The sequence below is a fragment of the Festucalex cinctus genome, chromosome 17, assembly GCF_051991245.1.
Source record: "Festucalex cinctus isolate MCC-2025b chromosome 17, RoL_Fcin_1.0, whole genome shotgun sequence".
In the NCBI taxonomy this organism is placed as follows: Eukaryota; Metazoa; Chordata; class Actinopteri; order Syngnathiformes; family Syngnathidae; genus Festucalex; species Festucalex cinctus.
This window is the reverse complement of record NC_135427.1, coordinates 19,076,643-19,093,313: the sequence shown is the minus strand read 5'-3', so window position 1 is coordinate 19,093,313 and position 16,671 is coordinate 19,076,643. Positions and strand designations below refer to the sequence as shown.

The 16,671-nt window shown below is 37.7% G+C and overlaps 3 protein-coding genes across 7 annotated transcripts in view; 1 reads left to right on the top strand and 2 right to left on the bottom strand.

The window, feature by feature from the left end:
• Nucleotides 1-15: 15 nt before the first annotated feature.
• Nucleotides 16-6,384, bottom strand: LOC144004836 (uncharacterized). The gene is made up of 16 exons (XM_077502437.1): nucleotides 6,057-6,384; nucleotides 5,881-5,991; nucleotides 5,725-5,800; nucleotides 5,496-5,652; nucleotides 4,975-5,020; nucleotides 4,824-4,882; nucleotides 4,617-4,652; nucleotides 4,485-4,537; nucleotides 4,258-4,390; nucleotides 1,952-2,169; nucleotides 1,834-1,879; nucleotides 1,699-1,764; nucleotides 1,548-1,607; nucleotides 1,375-1,460; nucleotides 147-253; nucleotides 16-79 (listed from the first exon to the last, which is right to left on the bottom strand). Exons 1-16 carry the CDS (start codon nucleotides 6,091-6,093, stop codon nucleotides 45-47), a joined length of 1,326 nt encoding a protein of 441 aa, XP_077358563.1. The 5' UTR covers nucleotides 6,094-6,384; the 3' UTR covers nucleotides 16-44.
• Nucleotides 6,385-6,522: 138 nt separating this feature from the next.
• On the top strand, nucleotides 6,523-16,374 carry LOC144004837 (butyrophilin subfamily 1 member A1). The gene is made up of 10 exons (XM_077502438.1): nucleotides 6,523-6,663; nucleotides 7,688-7,780; nucleotides 7,860-7,958; nucleotides 8,062-8,169; nucleotides 9,935-10,093; nucleotides 10,234-10,374; nucleotides 10,458-10,509; nucleotides 10,764-10,790; nucleotides 13,621-13,647; nucleotides 13,728-16,374. The coding sequence occupies exons 2-10, from the start codon at nucleotides 7,718-7,720 to the stop codon at nucleotides 14,285-14,287; spliced, it is 1,236 nt and encodes a 411-aa protein (XP_077358564.1). The 5' UTR covers nucleotides 6,523-6,663; nucleotides 7,688-7,717; the 3' UTR covers nucleotides 14,288-16,374.
• Nucleotides 15,602-16,671, bottom strand: part of itgb4 (integrin, beta 4) — a 40,830-nt gene continuing 39,760 nt past the window's right edge. For all 5 annotated transcript variants that reach the window (XM_077502427.1, XM_077502428.1, XM_077502426.1 and 2 more), the window contains one exon: nucleotides 15,602-16,618. In XM_077502427.1, coding sequence (XP_077358553.1) covers nucleotides 16,488-16,618 — 131 coding nt within the window. In that variant the 3' untranslated portion in view covers nucleotides 15,602-16,487. The remainder of the gene's footprint in view (nucleotides 16,619-16,671) is intronic.

Sequence of the window (16,671 nt, the reverse complement as noted above, 5' to 3'; positions counted from 1 at the left end):
TTGATTGATGCGCTCTTTTTGAGTTTTGACTGTTTATTTACACATCATACAAACCACTCCGTGTGCTTGAAGCCAGTGGCTGCAAGAGAAATTTTTACACATTAGTTTCATTACTATGTATGTAAACTAAGCATGTTTTGTCTTACCTATACGACAAACTATATCTTCACACTCCTTGCTGCTAGCAGTTTTGAGCGCCACGCAGTTGAAGCTTGTTTGGGAGTTGGACGGTGTTTCACGCTCTGGTCTGTTACTTAGGATGACATCACAGTTGAATTTACTTTTATTTGGGTACAATTGTTTACATCCATACCACTTTCTAGCAATGCTACATCTAACTTAAATCGTCTGAAAATGTCAAATCTGTATCCACCCACTACTGTTCCTACACTGACAATTTAGACCAGGGGTGTCAAAGATGCGGGGCGGATCAGGACCGCAAAGGGCGACCAATTAATCAGCTGGCCACAATCAAAACATAAATTTATAATCTCACAAGCAGTCATCAGATGAGCAACGTAACTTGTATGGTGAATCGTCCTGGATGTCATTATTTTACACAACTTCAATTTACGGTTTATTTTTTTTTTAAATCATAGACCGACATAAACATGTTAAATACGACAAATTAATTATTGGTAACAACAGGTATGACAAGGATTAACATCCTTATAACATTAACTCATTTGCTCCCAAAAATGTATAAATGTGTTCTATTTTAAATATTAAGTGTTCCAAAGACGTATTTATACTTTTTTTATTTATTTATTTTTTTTTTATAAATGATAGTGCATACAGAAGGCTTTGATGCAGCCTCTGAACTGAAGAGAACTGTTGAATCAATGGTAGTTATTACAAAAACAGCCAGCATGTGGCAGCAGAGTATAAGAGATCAAGCAGGGCCATGTTGTAACAAGCTCTTGTCAGTGTTTTCACCAGGAATGTAAATAATGATGAAACTTAGCTATATTCTAATGCTTATTGCTTCAAAACAGAAACAGATAGAAATACTTTTTTTCCTGATGAAAGAAGAGACGCTAAATCTTTCTTTTGGTAGGTTCCAAGTTTTTATAACAACAGAACACAATATTCTGTGGGCCTTGCAAAAATCAGTCAAAATACAGGAAAAAAGCCAGGAGTGCATTCATGCTATTTTTTTGGAACAGTATGATTACAGTTGAGCTCCATGATTTTGGACTAGCCCACGAAAATAGCAAAAATCTGCGTATAAGTGACGGCAAAAATTATATACCGTTATTTTACCGATCCGGCCCACTTGGTAATATATTTTCCTCCATGCGGCCCCTGAGCTAATATGAGTTTGACACCTCTGATTTAGACATTAGCATCCAAACATGTACATTTCATACTTACATGACGCAAAAGCCCAATATCGTGTAATCTGGCTGAGTGTACCTCCCAACACATGATATATCGGGATAGTGATGTTCACACAGTGTCTACAGAAATTCAACATTTTGAGAATTGAAACAAAAAACAAACAAAAAAAATCTTGCAATAAATGTAGTGTTGTATAATATACCCACCAGTTTACTGCTGCTCTCTGTACATGTTAAGTGCGTTTCCTGCATATCTAAATGCACTTCCTGTGGAACAAAGCACAGTGTTTGTGTTTACATTTGAATGGATAAGAAGAACAGCTTTTAAATGCCCCAAGCAGGGGAGCGGTGTAATAACCTTGCTTGGCAGGTTTTCTTGCAACACGTGTGAAATCGCAAACTGCAACACCTCCTTGGCTCCAAACTAAAATAGCAAAATATGTGTCACAATCAAAAAAGCCTGACACGCCCTTCAATCATTAGCATGACTTACCATTCCAATGTTTTTTTCCCCCAAGAACTGGACAATGTACACAATCCTGCCAAGGAGAGACGAGAATGTTTACGTCAGTCGTATTTGATTTTACCAGTCGGTTCTTGCCCCGACTTGCCTTCCCTCTTTGAGACACTGCGTTGGAGCAGAGGTTCTCTGGTCATTCGCAGCAAGCTGCTGGCAGGGGGCGGGACCGAGTTGCAGCCACGGTTTGTCTATCTTCAGAGTCCGCAGCAGTTTGACCAGAGGACGGTACACCGTGCCGTCCCGGGCTCGCCAGCGCACGATGCGGATGGTCAGGAAGCAGCCTTTCAGCCGGGATACAACCACATCTGCCTACCACACATAGGACTTAGTCAGGGGTCGGCACCCTTTACTGTCAAAAGAGCTGCACTGTAACAGAAAAATATGTAGCATCCAATACTTTTGAGATTCATTTCTTCAACCTTTCGTCTTCCGTTCTCAGATTTTATTTATTTATTTATTTATTTTTGGTAATTTTTCATACATTTTTAAAATTTTCTCACTTTCTATCAAATTTCTTACAATTTTATGGACATATGATAATTTTCTGCCTCTTCTTCCTTTTTGGAAATTTTATGGCTATTTTTTTGACTTTTTCTATTTTGCTAGCAATTTTCAGAAATTTTTGGCAATTTTTGTGTATATTTTATTTTATGTCAATATTTGGGATTCCTTCTTGATTTTCTGCCTATTTTTTTTTTCTATACATTTTTGACATTTTTAGCAATTGTGTACATTGCATGGTCATTTTTGGGACTTTTTCTTTTGTTTTTGGACATTTTATGGTTACTTTTTGAAGGTTTTATTTCCTACATTAAATCAATTTCAGATTTTTTTGTGGCAATTTTGTGCAGCTCTAATGGTAATTTTTGGGATTTCTTCTTGTGTTTTTGGACATTTTATGGTTACTTTTTGAAGGTTGACTTTCCTGCCTTAAATCAAGTTCAGATTTTTTTTAATTTTTATTTTCTGGGCAATTTTGTGCAGACTTTATGGTAAATTTCGGGATTTCTTCTTATGTTTTTGGACCTTTTATAGTTACTTTTTGAACGTTTTCTTTTCTGCCTATTTTTTTTTTTTTAATCAATTTTTTACATTTTTATCAATTGTGTACATTGCATGGTATTTTTTGGGACTTTTTCCTTTTGTTTTTGGACATTTTATGGTTACTTTTTGAAGGTTTTGTTTCCTGCATTAAATCAATTTCAAATTATTGTTATTTTTTGTGGCAATTTTGTGCAGATCTTATGGTAATTTTCAGGATTTCTTCGTTTGTTTTTGAACATTTTATGGTTACTTGTTGAAGGTTGTTTTTCCTTCCTTAAATCAATTTCAGATTATTATTTTTTTGTGGCAATTTTGTGCAGATCTTATGATAATTTTCAGGATTTCTTCTTTTGTTTTTGGACATTTTATAGTTAATTTTTAAACATTTTATTTTTTTTGCTTTTTTAAAAATAAAATTTTCTGACTGGGCATCCATCCATCCATTTTCTTGACCGCTTATTCCTCACAAGGGTCGCGGGGGCTGCTGGCGCCTATCTCAGCTGGCTCTGGGCAGTAGGCGGGGGACACTCTGGACTGGTTGCCAACCAATCGCAGCTGACTGGGCAATTTCATGGTAATTTTATTTTGTTTTTGGACATTTTATAGTTACTTTTGGAAGGTTTATTTCCTGTATTAAATCAAGTTCAGATTTTTTTGTGGCTTCTTTTGTGCAGATCTTGTGGTAATCTTCGGGATTTCTTCTTTATTTTTTTGACATTTTATGGTTACTTGTTGAAGGCTTTATTTCATGCCTTAAATCAATTTCAATTTTTTTTTTTGGCAATTTTGTGCAGATCTTATGGTAAATTTCAGGATTTCATCTTGTGTTTTTGGACATTGTATAGTTACTTTTTAAGCATTTTATTTTTTGCTTTTTTAAAAATACATTTTCTGACTGGGCAATTTTATGGACACTTTATGGTAATTTCTTTTTGGACATTTTTAGGTTTTAAAACCTTTTTCATCTACGTACCTTTTGTCTCTCCTTTCCTGACATCTTAAAAAAAAATGTCAATCAATTCATTTACAGAATATTTTATCTAAAAATAAATCATGTAAAATAAAATAAAATAAAATAAATAAATAAATAAATAAATATATATATATATATATATATATATATATATATATATATATATATATATATATATATATATATATATATATATATACACACACACACACTTTTTTTTTTTTTTTTTTATACAAATTTCTTTTTTCGAGAGCCACAGGAGAGCCAAATGTGGCTCCAGAGCCACAGGTTGCAGACCCCTGGTGTAGCATTTAAAATGGCAATAAAATGCATTTAGTAGTCTCGAACTGCACAAGAGACAAGTTGAAGAACTTCCCTACCTGTCCGTTCTTGGCATTCCTCAGACAGGTCCCATTGATTTCGTCAATGACATCACCACGGCTTATAAACTTGTCAACATGCACCTGGCTGCCAGATATCATGTCCAGAAGGAAGACGCGCCCATTGAGGTAACTAATAAACAGATTGTGAGGTAATAAAATCATTTTTCTGACACCTGTAAAGAACAGATGCAATCAATGACGCTTACATATTAGATAATACAAACCTAAAGATCATTCCCACCTGTCGACATGGCACCACTTCATATATGTCACACACCTGGGAAAAAAACAAAATATTTTTACTCGTTTTGTGATTAAGGTTTACATAATAAATAATAAAGTGATAGTATGGTTACCGGTAAAAGCCAGCTTTCATCCAAAAAACTGCAATTCTGTATAGAGACATTTATGTCAGGAAGCTGATTCACAGATTCATTCAAGGACTCTGCTATAAAACATATTTTTAATTAAAGTTTTTTTATTTTTATTTTTTTTTCAACTGAGCGATTTATAGTTCAAAAAATACGTCAAATGAACTGGTTAAGTAATAAAACAGCACCGACCCCCATGTCCAGTTCAAACTTCATTTGTGAGAGAACCAACAGCAGGGACATGAAAGGTTCTGGAAGAGGCAGACATGTTGACATTTGACTTGATCTATTTCCAAAGCTTTTGTTTAACCTTCTGTTTTTAACAAGAAGTACAAATATTCACCTGAAAATTCTTCATTCCTGAGGATTGAGAAGGCTGGGTTGTACCACTGAGGAGGGAGAAAACTGCAGTCGTTTGTTCGATTGACAAACAAGAATGCGTAGACGACATCTTACATGACCACATTGTATCCCAATCACAAGTTAAAATGCTTAATTTGAAACAACCAATAGAAGATAATGAGGTCAGATCTGAGAGCATTCAAGTCAAGAGTAAACAAACATGGCTGGCGGTCAAGATAAACTTTTGTTTTGTTTGTGAATAGATAATTTGTTTGTCAGCAGTCCTGATAAAATATTGATGTAATCTATTAGTGCATTGATGTTTGTTATCTTAATTAGGTGATTAGAACCTGGTGTGTCATTTCATTGCACTTTTTCTTGTTTTTTTCCCCCCATGTAAAATGTTTTGGATTTAAAGTCTTCAAAATGTATTTTAAAAATGAGCTATCATCACTATTGATTGACAAAAAGATTTTTGAACTTGTTTTCCTGACAACCCCTCAAACAAAGACTGTATCTGACCTCCAAGATTCCGGGCGTGTGCAGGAGGTGAGTGATGAACTGTGGCAGGGTCTTACGGCTGAGACCCAATCTTAGCAGGTAACGACCTCGGCCCTGAGATGAGATCAGCTTCCGGCAAGTTTTAGTCTGTTCCACAGCCCATGCCAGAGTATACAGCCTACGAAAACAATAGGTCAGACAATATGCATTTGTATTTAAGTCCAATTATGTTTCATCTCTTCTATCAGACCTGCCACATGTATCTTGGAGGAGAAGCTGCTCAAAACATTGCCAGTAGTCTCTACGACGAAGACTGAGGACCGGCTCTGGAAAGAATGAACAAAATGCTTGTTATTATTTTTTTAAAGTAATACAAAATGGTAGCAGTACATAAACAGACACCAACGTTGGAGTCCTTTCCTGAGTACCAACTCAAGAAGCTGGCAGCAAGAGGTGAGGTGAGGGTTGCTGTCCGTCACCGTCTGCCCATCATCAGACTGCAGGTTCAACAAGCACACTGGCGAGGAGGAAAAACAAAACATTGATACCACCACCGTAATGTGTTGTAGAAGTCGTCTTTACCTTTGAGGGCGCTGAGAAGTGGATCTCTGGGTGCCATATTGACGGAGCAAAAGCCTCACTTCCGCGTCGTGCGTTGAACGAACTGTCCTCATACCTCATTTATATGAGGAGCCTCATTTGATATGAGATGAGTAGAATATGACACCAATAATTGTGAGAGTTCAAAATGATCGCCGCCTGAATGCTAAGCAGTTTGTCAACTGTGGTGGCATCTTGGCGTCTACAGTGAACGATGGTGCGTTTAAAGACTCTTTCCAATTGTGTGGATTTTAGAACGCGTCTTAATTTAAAAAAAAAAAAGAAAAGAAAAAGAAAAGAAAAACGCGTCGAATGAAATGCAACCATGCCGTGTTTATAATAATTCATTTAAAGACCACCAATGTCTAAGAAAAAAAACTTACATTTAGGAAGACCTCAAAACAAATGACGTCAGCTGTTTATAAAGCTGTAGCGCCCCTCAGCGGTCGTAATAGCAACCTGCAGTCCAGTGCCGTTCAAAACGGAGAAAGCGAAAGCGCTCATTCGCTCCTGACTCAGTCCAAGTGCTCACAGGTCTCTGGAAGGAGATTGCAAAGTTATTAGTAAGGAACATTTCACTCTCTCGAAGGTCAGTGACTTAAAAAATGCCAATATTCTATAATTATTCTCAATCATTGTTGTTAATATTGCTGCTCTGCACGTGTCCGTGCACGTTTTGTTGTTATATTACCTCGTCTGAACTACGACGTAGAAATATTGTATAGTGCGTATATAGAATCTTTTTGTACCTATCAGCAATTATGTGCATGTTATTGTTATTGTGACTTCGTTAATATCACTGACGTGCAGAGATGGTTGTAGCTATATGGAAACTATAATATCTGTGTTTGGCCTACCAACACATGAGTGCTAATCCTGGATTCCCTTTAATCTTTCTGCTCCTTGCCTGCTCACGGCTCCTCTGACATTTGCTCAGCACAAATAAACAAAAACGGGGCTCATTGTGAGGTGTAAAATAGGCTACTGTAATTTGCATCATTATTATTATCTTTTTATTTTATTTATTTTTTTTAAACACAAACACCTTTCCATTAATTTTTGTTGCTGTTTGTTGACCTGAGGTTTGATGCAATTTTTTGTATCCATTTTTAATAGATCCCTAATATGCTCCTCACAGGTCTAGTTATTACAGTTTTAGAATGCACATTTTGTTTGCAATAGCTCAGAATATATGTTAAACTATCTATATGTTAAACTATCTATCTATCTATCTATCTATCTATCTATCTATCTATCTTGAAGAATCAATATTTTATGGCTCCACTTTCATATTTAGACAGCTTTTGCACTACTCATTGCCTCCCGTTATTGACATTATTTATTTTTTCCCATGAATATCACCCACGTGTCATAAAGTCATGTGTATTTTAGTGGGGGTCCTCTTCTATCCGCTCCTCTTCCTCGCCTCATATACCTGATAATGTGCTCACTGTGGACACAGCGATGTGCTAAAAGTCCTGCAGTGCTCCACTCGCACTCTCTTTCCTCTTATAAATTACATTGCATTGATTTGTGTGGGCGATGCGAGCCGAGTCAGCCTCCTCGCAAGGGTGAGTGCCAGTCGCCTCAAGCTTTTTATTATCGCTCCACAGGACTCGGGCCTCCAATTTAAATCTGCCAGCATGATGAAAGAATGTCTGCAATTCCTCATTGAACCGGCCAAAAAGCTCAAGAGCCGACTCAAGGTATGGCATTGAATTTGTGCTGAATCGGAGCGACGCTTCTCTCCAAAATGAGCTTTAATCGGCTTTTTCTTGGCTCCAGGAGTCCCGCAAGCGAGTGAGGCTGGAAAAAAAAGAGCAGCTGGTGGAAAGTCAGTTATTTATCATGGAGCTGGCCCGAGAACTCAGCAAAATTTGCCAGGTAACCTCCTCTTGACTTTCCCAGGTGTCCAAATTTGCACTTACAATATTGATAAATTATTGCCTTCCTAAACACGAGTCTCTGTTTTGTGCTTCTAATTTAGAGGTCCAACATTCTCCAACATATATGGGCCAATGAGGACGTCTGGCCAGCCAGCTTGTGTCGGGACTTTATTGTTGAGTGGGCCGCTGTGCTGGAGAGGAAAGTGCAGGTACAAGTACATTAAATTATTACTTAGTGTTGGAAATGAATTTGAAACAAATGTGACACAAAGTGCAAAACAACAAAAGGAGGAAAAGTACTTTCTCCTTCATGTAAAATTTCATTAAATAGGAAGTCAACCCAAAAATGTTCTTTGCAGCCCCGCTTGTCTAAATATTCTGATTAATATTGTGTGTTTGGAATATGAATTAAGCAGCAAAATCCACCCGTTTTTAACCATCTCAGGGGGCGGCCATTTTGCCACTTTAAAATGATATCACAGTTGCTCAGGCCTCAGGTAACGACCAATCACGGCTCAGCTTGCGAACTTCAGATGAGCAAACTCAGAAAACAGATGAGGGGTGATTGGTCGTTACGTAAGCAGCTGTGATGTCATTTTCAGTCAGCAGCAAAGTGGCAAAATGGCCGCCCCCTTCAGATGGGAAATTAATGCTACATTCAAGGATGTTCGGTTTTTTTTCTTTCCCCCAGTTCCGGACCTGAAAGCGTTCGAGGCGAAAGTAAACAACCAAAATGGAGGCTAGTGATGAATTGTTTTTTTTTTTATTTTGGTCCTCAAAATTCATTTTGACCTCCAGCAAACTTACTTTCTCACAAATTTGATTCATTTATTGTTTTTATTTTATTTAATCAGCATTTTATACAGTTCAGTAGTTCAATTGCATGCAGGGAGATTGCGGCGCCGCGTGCGTTGTGGTATGTGACGTTATGTTGAATATTTATGAATGAAAAACGCTATCTAGTTTTATATTAGGGTAAATTGTGTTTTACCATTCACGGTCTGTTTTTCCAAATTGTCGCAATTGTAGAGTGACGTCAGTGAAGTCGGGGTACTTTTCCCCCCCCGACTTATACTGCATTCGAGGATTGTCGGAAATATCCGAGTTCAAACCAGGAAGTGCGTCCGGGAACGACCCCTTGAACTTGGAAATTCCTCTCGCGAAGTCGGAAAAAACCAAGGACCCCGACTTCACCGGCGGACTACAATGTGACGTCACTCTGAATGGCAAAACACAATTTACTCGAGTATAAAACTAGATAGCTTTCTTCATTCATAAATATTCACCAAAACTTCATGTAACGCAACGTAAGTGACAGTATTGCCGCTACATCCCTGCATGAAATTATACAGTAAACTACTTAACTGTATAGAATGCTTATGAAATAAGATTAAAACAATGAAGCAAAATTGCAAAAAGGTAAGTTTCCTGTAGGTCAAATTGAGTTTTGAGGACCAAAATAAAAAACAATTTATCACTAGCCGCCATTTTGGTTGTTTACTTTCACCTCGAACGCTTTGAGGTCGGAACTGGGAAGTTTCAACTCGGATATTTCCGACTTCCGACCATCCTCGAATGCAGCATTAGCAAGTGCGAGTTCAAGGGGGCGTTCCCGTACACACTTCCTGGTTTGAAGTCGAAAAAGTCCGACTTCCGACCATCAACAAAATGATTTTAGTTGTTTTTAAAACCCACACATGGTGAAAAAATTTAAATATGTCATGATATTTAACAGAAGAGGTGGCAAATTTAGGTGCAGAAAGTGAAAATCCTGCCACAGTTCGACATTTACCCCAGGTACTAGCTAGCTAGCTCCCCGTGCGCTCGTTTACCTGCTAGGGAGCAAGCTAGCTAGCTAGCTAGCACAAAGGGCTAAAGCCAAACTGTGGCAGGGTTTTTACTATCTGGACCTGTATTTGCCCTCTGTTTAACAGTGTGCTAGTCTACTAAACTACACTTTTATGTCATGTGTAGCCAAAAGCCAGCCTGTCAGACTGCCGCTACCACAGGTCGGAAAAGAGAGACTGGAGGGGTCACCTCCTTTGCATCCTGGAAGCTGGAGGGGAGTGTGATATGGGGCCTCACAAAAGAGTCATCATGGAGTGGACACGGGAAATTAAAAGCAGGCCTCAGGTGAGAATGCTGCTTACCTGCCGATTAAAGTCTGACCCAGCCTGAGAAAGATGATTATGATAAAGCCGCCCTTGACAGTCATCCTCATCATACTTAGGAAAGCCTCAAGTGAGCGTTCATGGTCTAATCTCGTCTTGTAGCCCACCGTGTGGCCTGGTGAGCCGGTGCTGATGATGCTGGACGATTTGGAGTTCCAGTGGAAGAGGGGACGTCTGCCCAACCTGCTCCCTGCTTTGGAGCTTGTCATGCTGGTCGTGATGAATGCAGAAAGTACTGTCAAGGTCCTGAACTAACTGATGAAGTTGAACGATAAGAAACGCCAAAAGGAATCTAACTTGTTTGTCCTTTCATTGTGCGTGTTCAGGAGGATGTGACAAAGGAATGGCTGGTCAGAAAGCAGAGAAACCACAACATGGGTGAGATGTCTTCTTATCTAAGTATACATTTAAATGTGATCATATTTACCGTTAGCGCATGAATGAGCACTGTAGTCAATGAAGGAGCTAGGATGGCAGTGGAAAATCAGCTTAAAGGGAGTGAGTGAGTGAGTCACTGCTCGTCAGGTTAATCATCATCAATATCTAATTAGAAAGAAATGCATTAAAGCATGTTGGAGTTTTTGCAAGATGGCTGAAGCATGTTTTTTTTTTTTTCCCCCTCCATTTTTCAGATGCTGTCCACTACATCCCCCATGGTGGTAAGCAGACGTGATAGATTAGTGTGAAACTGACAAACTTGCTCAGCTTTCTTAGTAGACCACTTTAATAGCAACCACTGCTGGAACAAAGTCTGGACATAAAACATGAAATACAATCATTGAAATAATACAATACAATTTTACAGGAGGTCAAACAGTTTTATTCCCTTTTGTTGCACGTTGTGTGAAGCTGTTACTAGATGCACAGGAGGAACAAAATTTGAATGAATGAACTAATGACAGAACTAATGAAAAGTTACGGCCGAGTACCATGCACTAACTAACTAACTACATGTGGGTAAAAAGTAACTAATTTATCATACCTGATTCGCTGAGTTTCCAGAGTAACTAACTAAATCCATAAATGTAGGTCACAAAGTTGTTGTGAGGTGAAAAAACAAGGCCAGGTTGCAGAGAAAACAGGTGTGGACAGTTTATTTGTTCACAAAGTAGCAACCAAAAGTCTCTTTACTCAAGGGAAAAAACTAGAAACAAAGCATCATTAGAAAGTCACCGTATTCAGGGAAAAATATTGGACAACAAAGTAGCAACAGAAAATCACCTTATTCAGGGAAAGACTCGTAAAAAGGGGCAAAATAAGTACCCGATGACCAAAAAAAAAAAAAAAAGGAGGCAGCAACATGGCAAGACACAGTGATCATTACCATAAGTAACTACTTGTAATTTATTAAGGTACAAAGGTACACAACAACATTGTGGAATTTACAATAGTTAAGCAAGATGAATGTAAAAAAAAAATGTCAGAAAAAAATTACAGAGCAGTCTACAAGACGTGATCTGTGAGCGTGTACCCAGTAAATTATCATGGGAAGATTGTTTATGCAGCCTGGTTAGGTTTTGGGAGGAGAAAGGGAGGGTCAGCTAGGCAGGAAAGCAAGCAGTCCGTTCCGAGCAAGCTTATCAGTCAAGGTTACTACGCTTTTGCTTCATGTACAAGAAGTGAAAAGCCCATTGTTCAAGAAAATACAGGTGTCCACAATACAGTATAAACTTATGTTAATACTAGCGCTATCAAAGTTAAAGCGTTTCTAATTAATTAATCACTACAAATTATTGTATTAACGCAGATTAATCAAACTATTAATTTTGACCGCAGATGATCCTTTAGCTTGACAGAGGATGGTTACGTTAAAGGAAGCACAGGTTGTGTTTGACCACGTTTAAGTATGTGCATTAAAGTAAAGCATTTAATAAATGTTTGAGTATGACATTCAGAATATTTGTTCATGTCATGTTATTTTCTTCCCCATTTTAAATTATGCAAGTAATTAACTGGTTACAGGATGTATATAGGATGAGCTTGTGCAGTGGATCAAAAAATGATGAAGACGTCCTCATAACATTAAATGTCGAAAGAATTAACACGTAAAGTGCTCTTTAAATATGGCGGGCAAAAATGTTGATTAAAAAGCCTTTTTAATTATGCGATTAATCCTGATTAATTAAAATTACTTACTAAATTATATTTTCCATAACACTAACTAACTAACTAACTAACTAACTAACTAACTATTGTTGGTAGCAAGTTACTAATTTCTTAAGGTAGAAGGGTACTAACTAACTCAGATTCAGTGAGTTTTGAAGAACAAACTAATTAATATGGGTACCAAGTAACTAATGTATTAAGGTAAAATTGTAGTAACTCTAATTCTCTTGACTAACTAACTAACTAACTAACTAACTAACTAACTAACTAACTAACATGGGTACAAAGTTGTTAATTTAATTTATTAATGTACAAGGGTACTAACTCAGATTCGGCGAGTTTTGAAGAAGAAACTAACTAATGTGGATATCAAGTAACTAATTTATTAAGGTAAAACTTTAGTAACTCAGATTCTGTTAGTTTTCTAACTAACTAACTAACTAACTAACTAACTAACTATCTAATTTGGGTACAAAGTTACTAATTTCTTAAGGTAGAAGGGCACTAACAGATTTGTTGAGTTTTGAAGAACAAACTAATATGGGTACCAAGTAACTAATTTATTAAGGTAAAACTTTACTAACTCAGATTCTGTTAGTTTTCTAACTAACTAACTAACTAACTAACTAACTATTGTATGTACCAAGTTACTAATTCATTAAAGTACAAGGGTACTAACTAACTCAGATTCAGTGAGTTTTGAAGAACAAACTAACTAATGTGGGTACCAAGTAACTAATCTATTAAGGTAAATTTGTACTTACTCAAATTCTCTTAACTAACTAACTAACTAACTAACTACTGTGTACAAAGTTACTAATTTCTTAAGGTAGAAGGGTACTAACTCAGATTTGGTGAGTTTTGAAAAACAAACTAAGTAATGTGGGTACCAAGTAACTAATGTATTAAGGTAACAAATTACTAACTCACATTCTGTTAGTTTTCTAACTAACTAACTAACTAACTAACTAACTAACTAACTAACTAACTAACTAACTAACTAACTAACTAACTAAGGGTGCCGTTCTCATTAACTAAGTAACAAAAGTAAAGTAAAAAAGTGAAGTACCTGTACTAACAAACTATTGAGTAACAGCACAAAGGAAACCCAAGTAATCTCATCAACACCACAGTTGGTTACTGTGGTTACTGCAAATGTGATTCCACCCGAAAGTCCCGTCTGAAATTAAATCAAATCAAATATTTAATAATAAAAATAACACCAATATAATGTGTAGTTTAATTCATATGTACTCCAATAATTAATTGCCTTGGAAAAAATATTTCAGCAAGTGGCCAAAAGTCTTAAGCTGACACATACAGTATACAGTAAATAAAATCCAATGACTATTCTTAATAGATGTTAATGTTTGTCCTTGACAGTGTGGAACTGGATCTGTGAGGCCTCAGGTGTGTACATCTTCTTGAACAAGTATCATGGTCAGAGTTGGCACGTTCTAATCTTGAGTGATTTTCCAACGACACCACAGAGGACGTGACGCTGGACCCGGACTCCGCCAACCCGGACCTTCTGATCTCCAGCGACGAAAAGAGCATGCGATGCGGCCTGGAGCGCCGCGACGTCCCGCGTTGCAACGGCCGCTTCGACGGCTGGTGGTGCGCCGCCGGTCGGGAGTGCTTCGCCTCCGGACGCCACTACTGGGAGGTGGAGGTGGGCCAGCGGGACTGGCGGCTGGGCATGGCCAAAGCGTCCGCCGTGAGGCGGGGCTTCCGCTCTCTCAACACAGACGCGGGCTACCTGACCCTCCGCCTGGAGAGGGGCAAGGATCTGAAGGCCTTGACGGTGCCCGCCACCTCGCTGCCTCTGGCGCTGGCGCCCAGCAAAGTCGGCGTGTACCTGGACTACGAGCAGGGCCAGTTGTCCTTCTATGACGTCGACAAGCGCTCGCACGTGTACACCTTCAACGGCAAGTTCTCGGAGGAACTTGTCCCCATATTTGGGACTGTGGAGGTGCTTCAGGACTTGGTGATCAGGCCTGCTGGGGTCAAACAACGTTGCTTCTGTCCTGGACCGTGCCTCTGGAATTAAACTGCACCACGTCACACAACGCTTTGGTTACGGTTTGAGAAAGTGGCTGACTATGGATTTGGGGGACTTAGCTAACCTGATCCTAATCTTTACCGGTAACTATCGCCGTTATAAAAACCATCAAAAACGCATTAGAGTGGAAGGACAAATCCCCGCCTGCTGTGAACCGTAATAATCCAAGAGTAATTAATGCTCCCCCAGTGACAAATTGAAATTGCATACAGGCGCTACAAGATGGAGACAAAACACTCATTTTGTCTAGGAGAAAATCCTCTACTCACTTCAACTTAGTTCCTGGTCACCAAGATGTCATGATAAGATGGTGGCAAATCACTACTTTTGTCTATCATAGTTCCTTGGCAACAAACTACTACTTTTATTATGTTTGCCTGAGCACAAAACAGTAAATCTTTACACAAATAGATTTCTGATCGCCTATGCTACAAAATGTGCCAAAGTAATTCTTTTATTTGGTGAATAGTCGACGATAAATTCCAAGTGACCATCATCTGGCGCACTTTTGAATCAATATTTATTTTATAACAAGTCAAAAACATTTAAAGAAAAAAAAATCATATTGAGCTGATTATTAAATATTATTTTGTGCTGAATGCTACGGACATGTTTGAAGTTGACTGTAAAAAATGGTTTTTCTGACCAACCAATCAGAGGATAGAAAAATGCTGATGCCACCAAGGGCTTGACGGACAAATGAAGCTTCATGAAGCACTTGCGATATAGACGTATATATTCTATATATATATATTTTTTACTCCTCTAGATGGCACTCTTGTTTTAAGTTAAAGATGCAATCGAAATTTAATCAATTTCTACTGCACCAGCATTTATATTTGAACCAAGAGCACCATCTAGAGGAGTAAAAAAATATTGCTAGTGCTTCATGAAGCTTCATTTTCCCATCACTAAATCTGTCAAGGGAATTAATAGATAGAAAAGGGCTAAATTCTCTACTGGATTCATGGATTTTCTGTAAAATATTTACTTTTTACTATCTAGTGTTGAATTATAGTATATGTTGAGTAGAATCGTTTTTTATACAGTTAAAAGTATCTGAGAGTTTAACCTTTTTTTTAATGAGTTGTATTTGCAGGGCGGATTTCTTTTGTACATGAAGCTTGATAAAAATGCTGACTCAAGGCAAAACACAGAAGTGTAATTGTGCTTTTCCCAAAGCTGCTTTGAAAGAAAATAAGTGCATGTGCACAGAATTCCATGTAAAAAGTTGCTTGCTTGTTTGCTGAGTGTTTTTGCGTCTCTCTCACTACGTCAATAAATAACCCAAATACATCAACATATTTTAGAAGATCTTTATTAAGTGCAATAGATTTGACATACAGAAAGTATTTATGCAAGCGCATGTGTAAAAGTGATTGTTTTTTTTAATTCATCCATTTTTCCACTATCAAATTTTGTAAAAGCAAAAATATAGAATGTAGATGCAAGTACAGCTTGACTATATTTGTGCACTAAAGCAAATACAATCTTTTTGTCTTATATGCAATTGCTCCAAATGAACAGCATAAAAAAAAAAAAAAAAAAGTAGTAGAAAGTTAAAGTACATGGAGTATAAAACATCTTATAAAATAGTGAAACCATTCATTTTGCTTTAAAATATAGATTTATATTTGGCACGTTTGTCTATTCATGCCGCTGGATTTTGTTAAATTCTTTTGCACAACACTCCCCTTAATGTGCCACAACTTGCTCAGTCACTCACAAATAAAACCACTTGAGGCAAATAATAAACGTTCGGAATAAAAGCAAGTTATTGTGCTTCTCTAAATATGTTAACCAGACATTGTCACGGAATGTTGTGGAGACACAACAGATTGACCAGACTAGGATCGCAAGGGTGTAGTGTCATTCTGGATTAACCACCGTCAGATTACCTGCCTGGTTTAGATACACTGTGTGTCCGCGAAGTGAAACGAAAACAATAATATAAAAAGAGTAAAGATAAACCTCAAGAAACGAGTGGTCAAAGTTTGTAACAGACATGATTTTTTTTTTTTTTTTTTTTTTTTTTAAACCACACAAGTACTTTTGGTACCACAATCTCACACATGCATAATCATGAATCCATCCTGTACATCAAGCACATTTCTCTTTTCAAAAGAGAATATGAAACATTTGGACTATTTGGAATGCAAATTGAGGCAAAATGAATGAACATGTTCTTTTAGGACTCGTAAAACATTTTCTTTGTGACGGTGCTCCCTCCCATGACGCTCCTCTGGACCACTTCCTTGGTGATTTGGCGGGTCATCATGCCGCTGGTTTCTGTGTGTTGCGCCGACATCATCATTCCGTCTGGTAGACAAGAGAAGAGAGATTATGAAAGGGAAACTTGTGTTATTGTAAAG

Excerpts from the sequence above, each read along its gene's own strand:
- LOC144004836 (XM_077502437.1), bottom strand. The coding sequence starts at position 6,093 with ATGGCACCCAGAGATCCACTTCTCAGCGCCCTCAAAG. Across the intron at positions 5,653-5,724 it reads CTCCAAGATACATGTGGCAG|GCTGTATACTCTGGCATGGG; the intron begins GTCTGATAGAAG and ends TTGTTTTCGTAG. Across the intron at positions 4,883-4,974 it reads CAGGAATGAAGAATTTTCAG|AACCTTTCATGTCCCTGCTG; the intron begins GTGAATATTTGT and ends TGCCTCTTCCAG.
- LOC144004837 (XM_077502438.1), top strand. The coding sequence starts at position 7,718 with ATGATGAAAGAATGTCTGCAATTCCTCATTGAACCGGCCAAAAAGCTC. Across the intron at positions 10,510-10,763 it reads GCAGAGAAACCACAACATGG|ATGCTGTCCACTACATCCCC; the intron begins GTGAGATGTCTT and ends TCCATTTTTCAG. Across the intron at positions 10,791-13,620 it reads CCACTACATCCCCCATGGTG|TGTGGAACTGGATCTGTGAG; the intron begins GTAAGCAGACGT and ends TGTCCTTGACAG.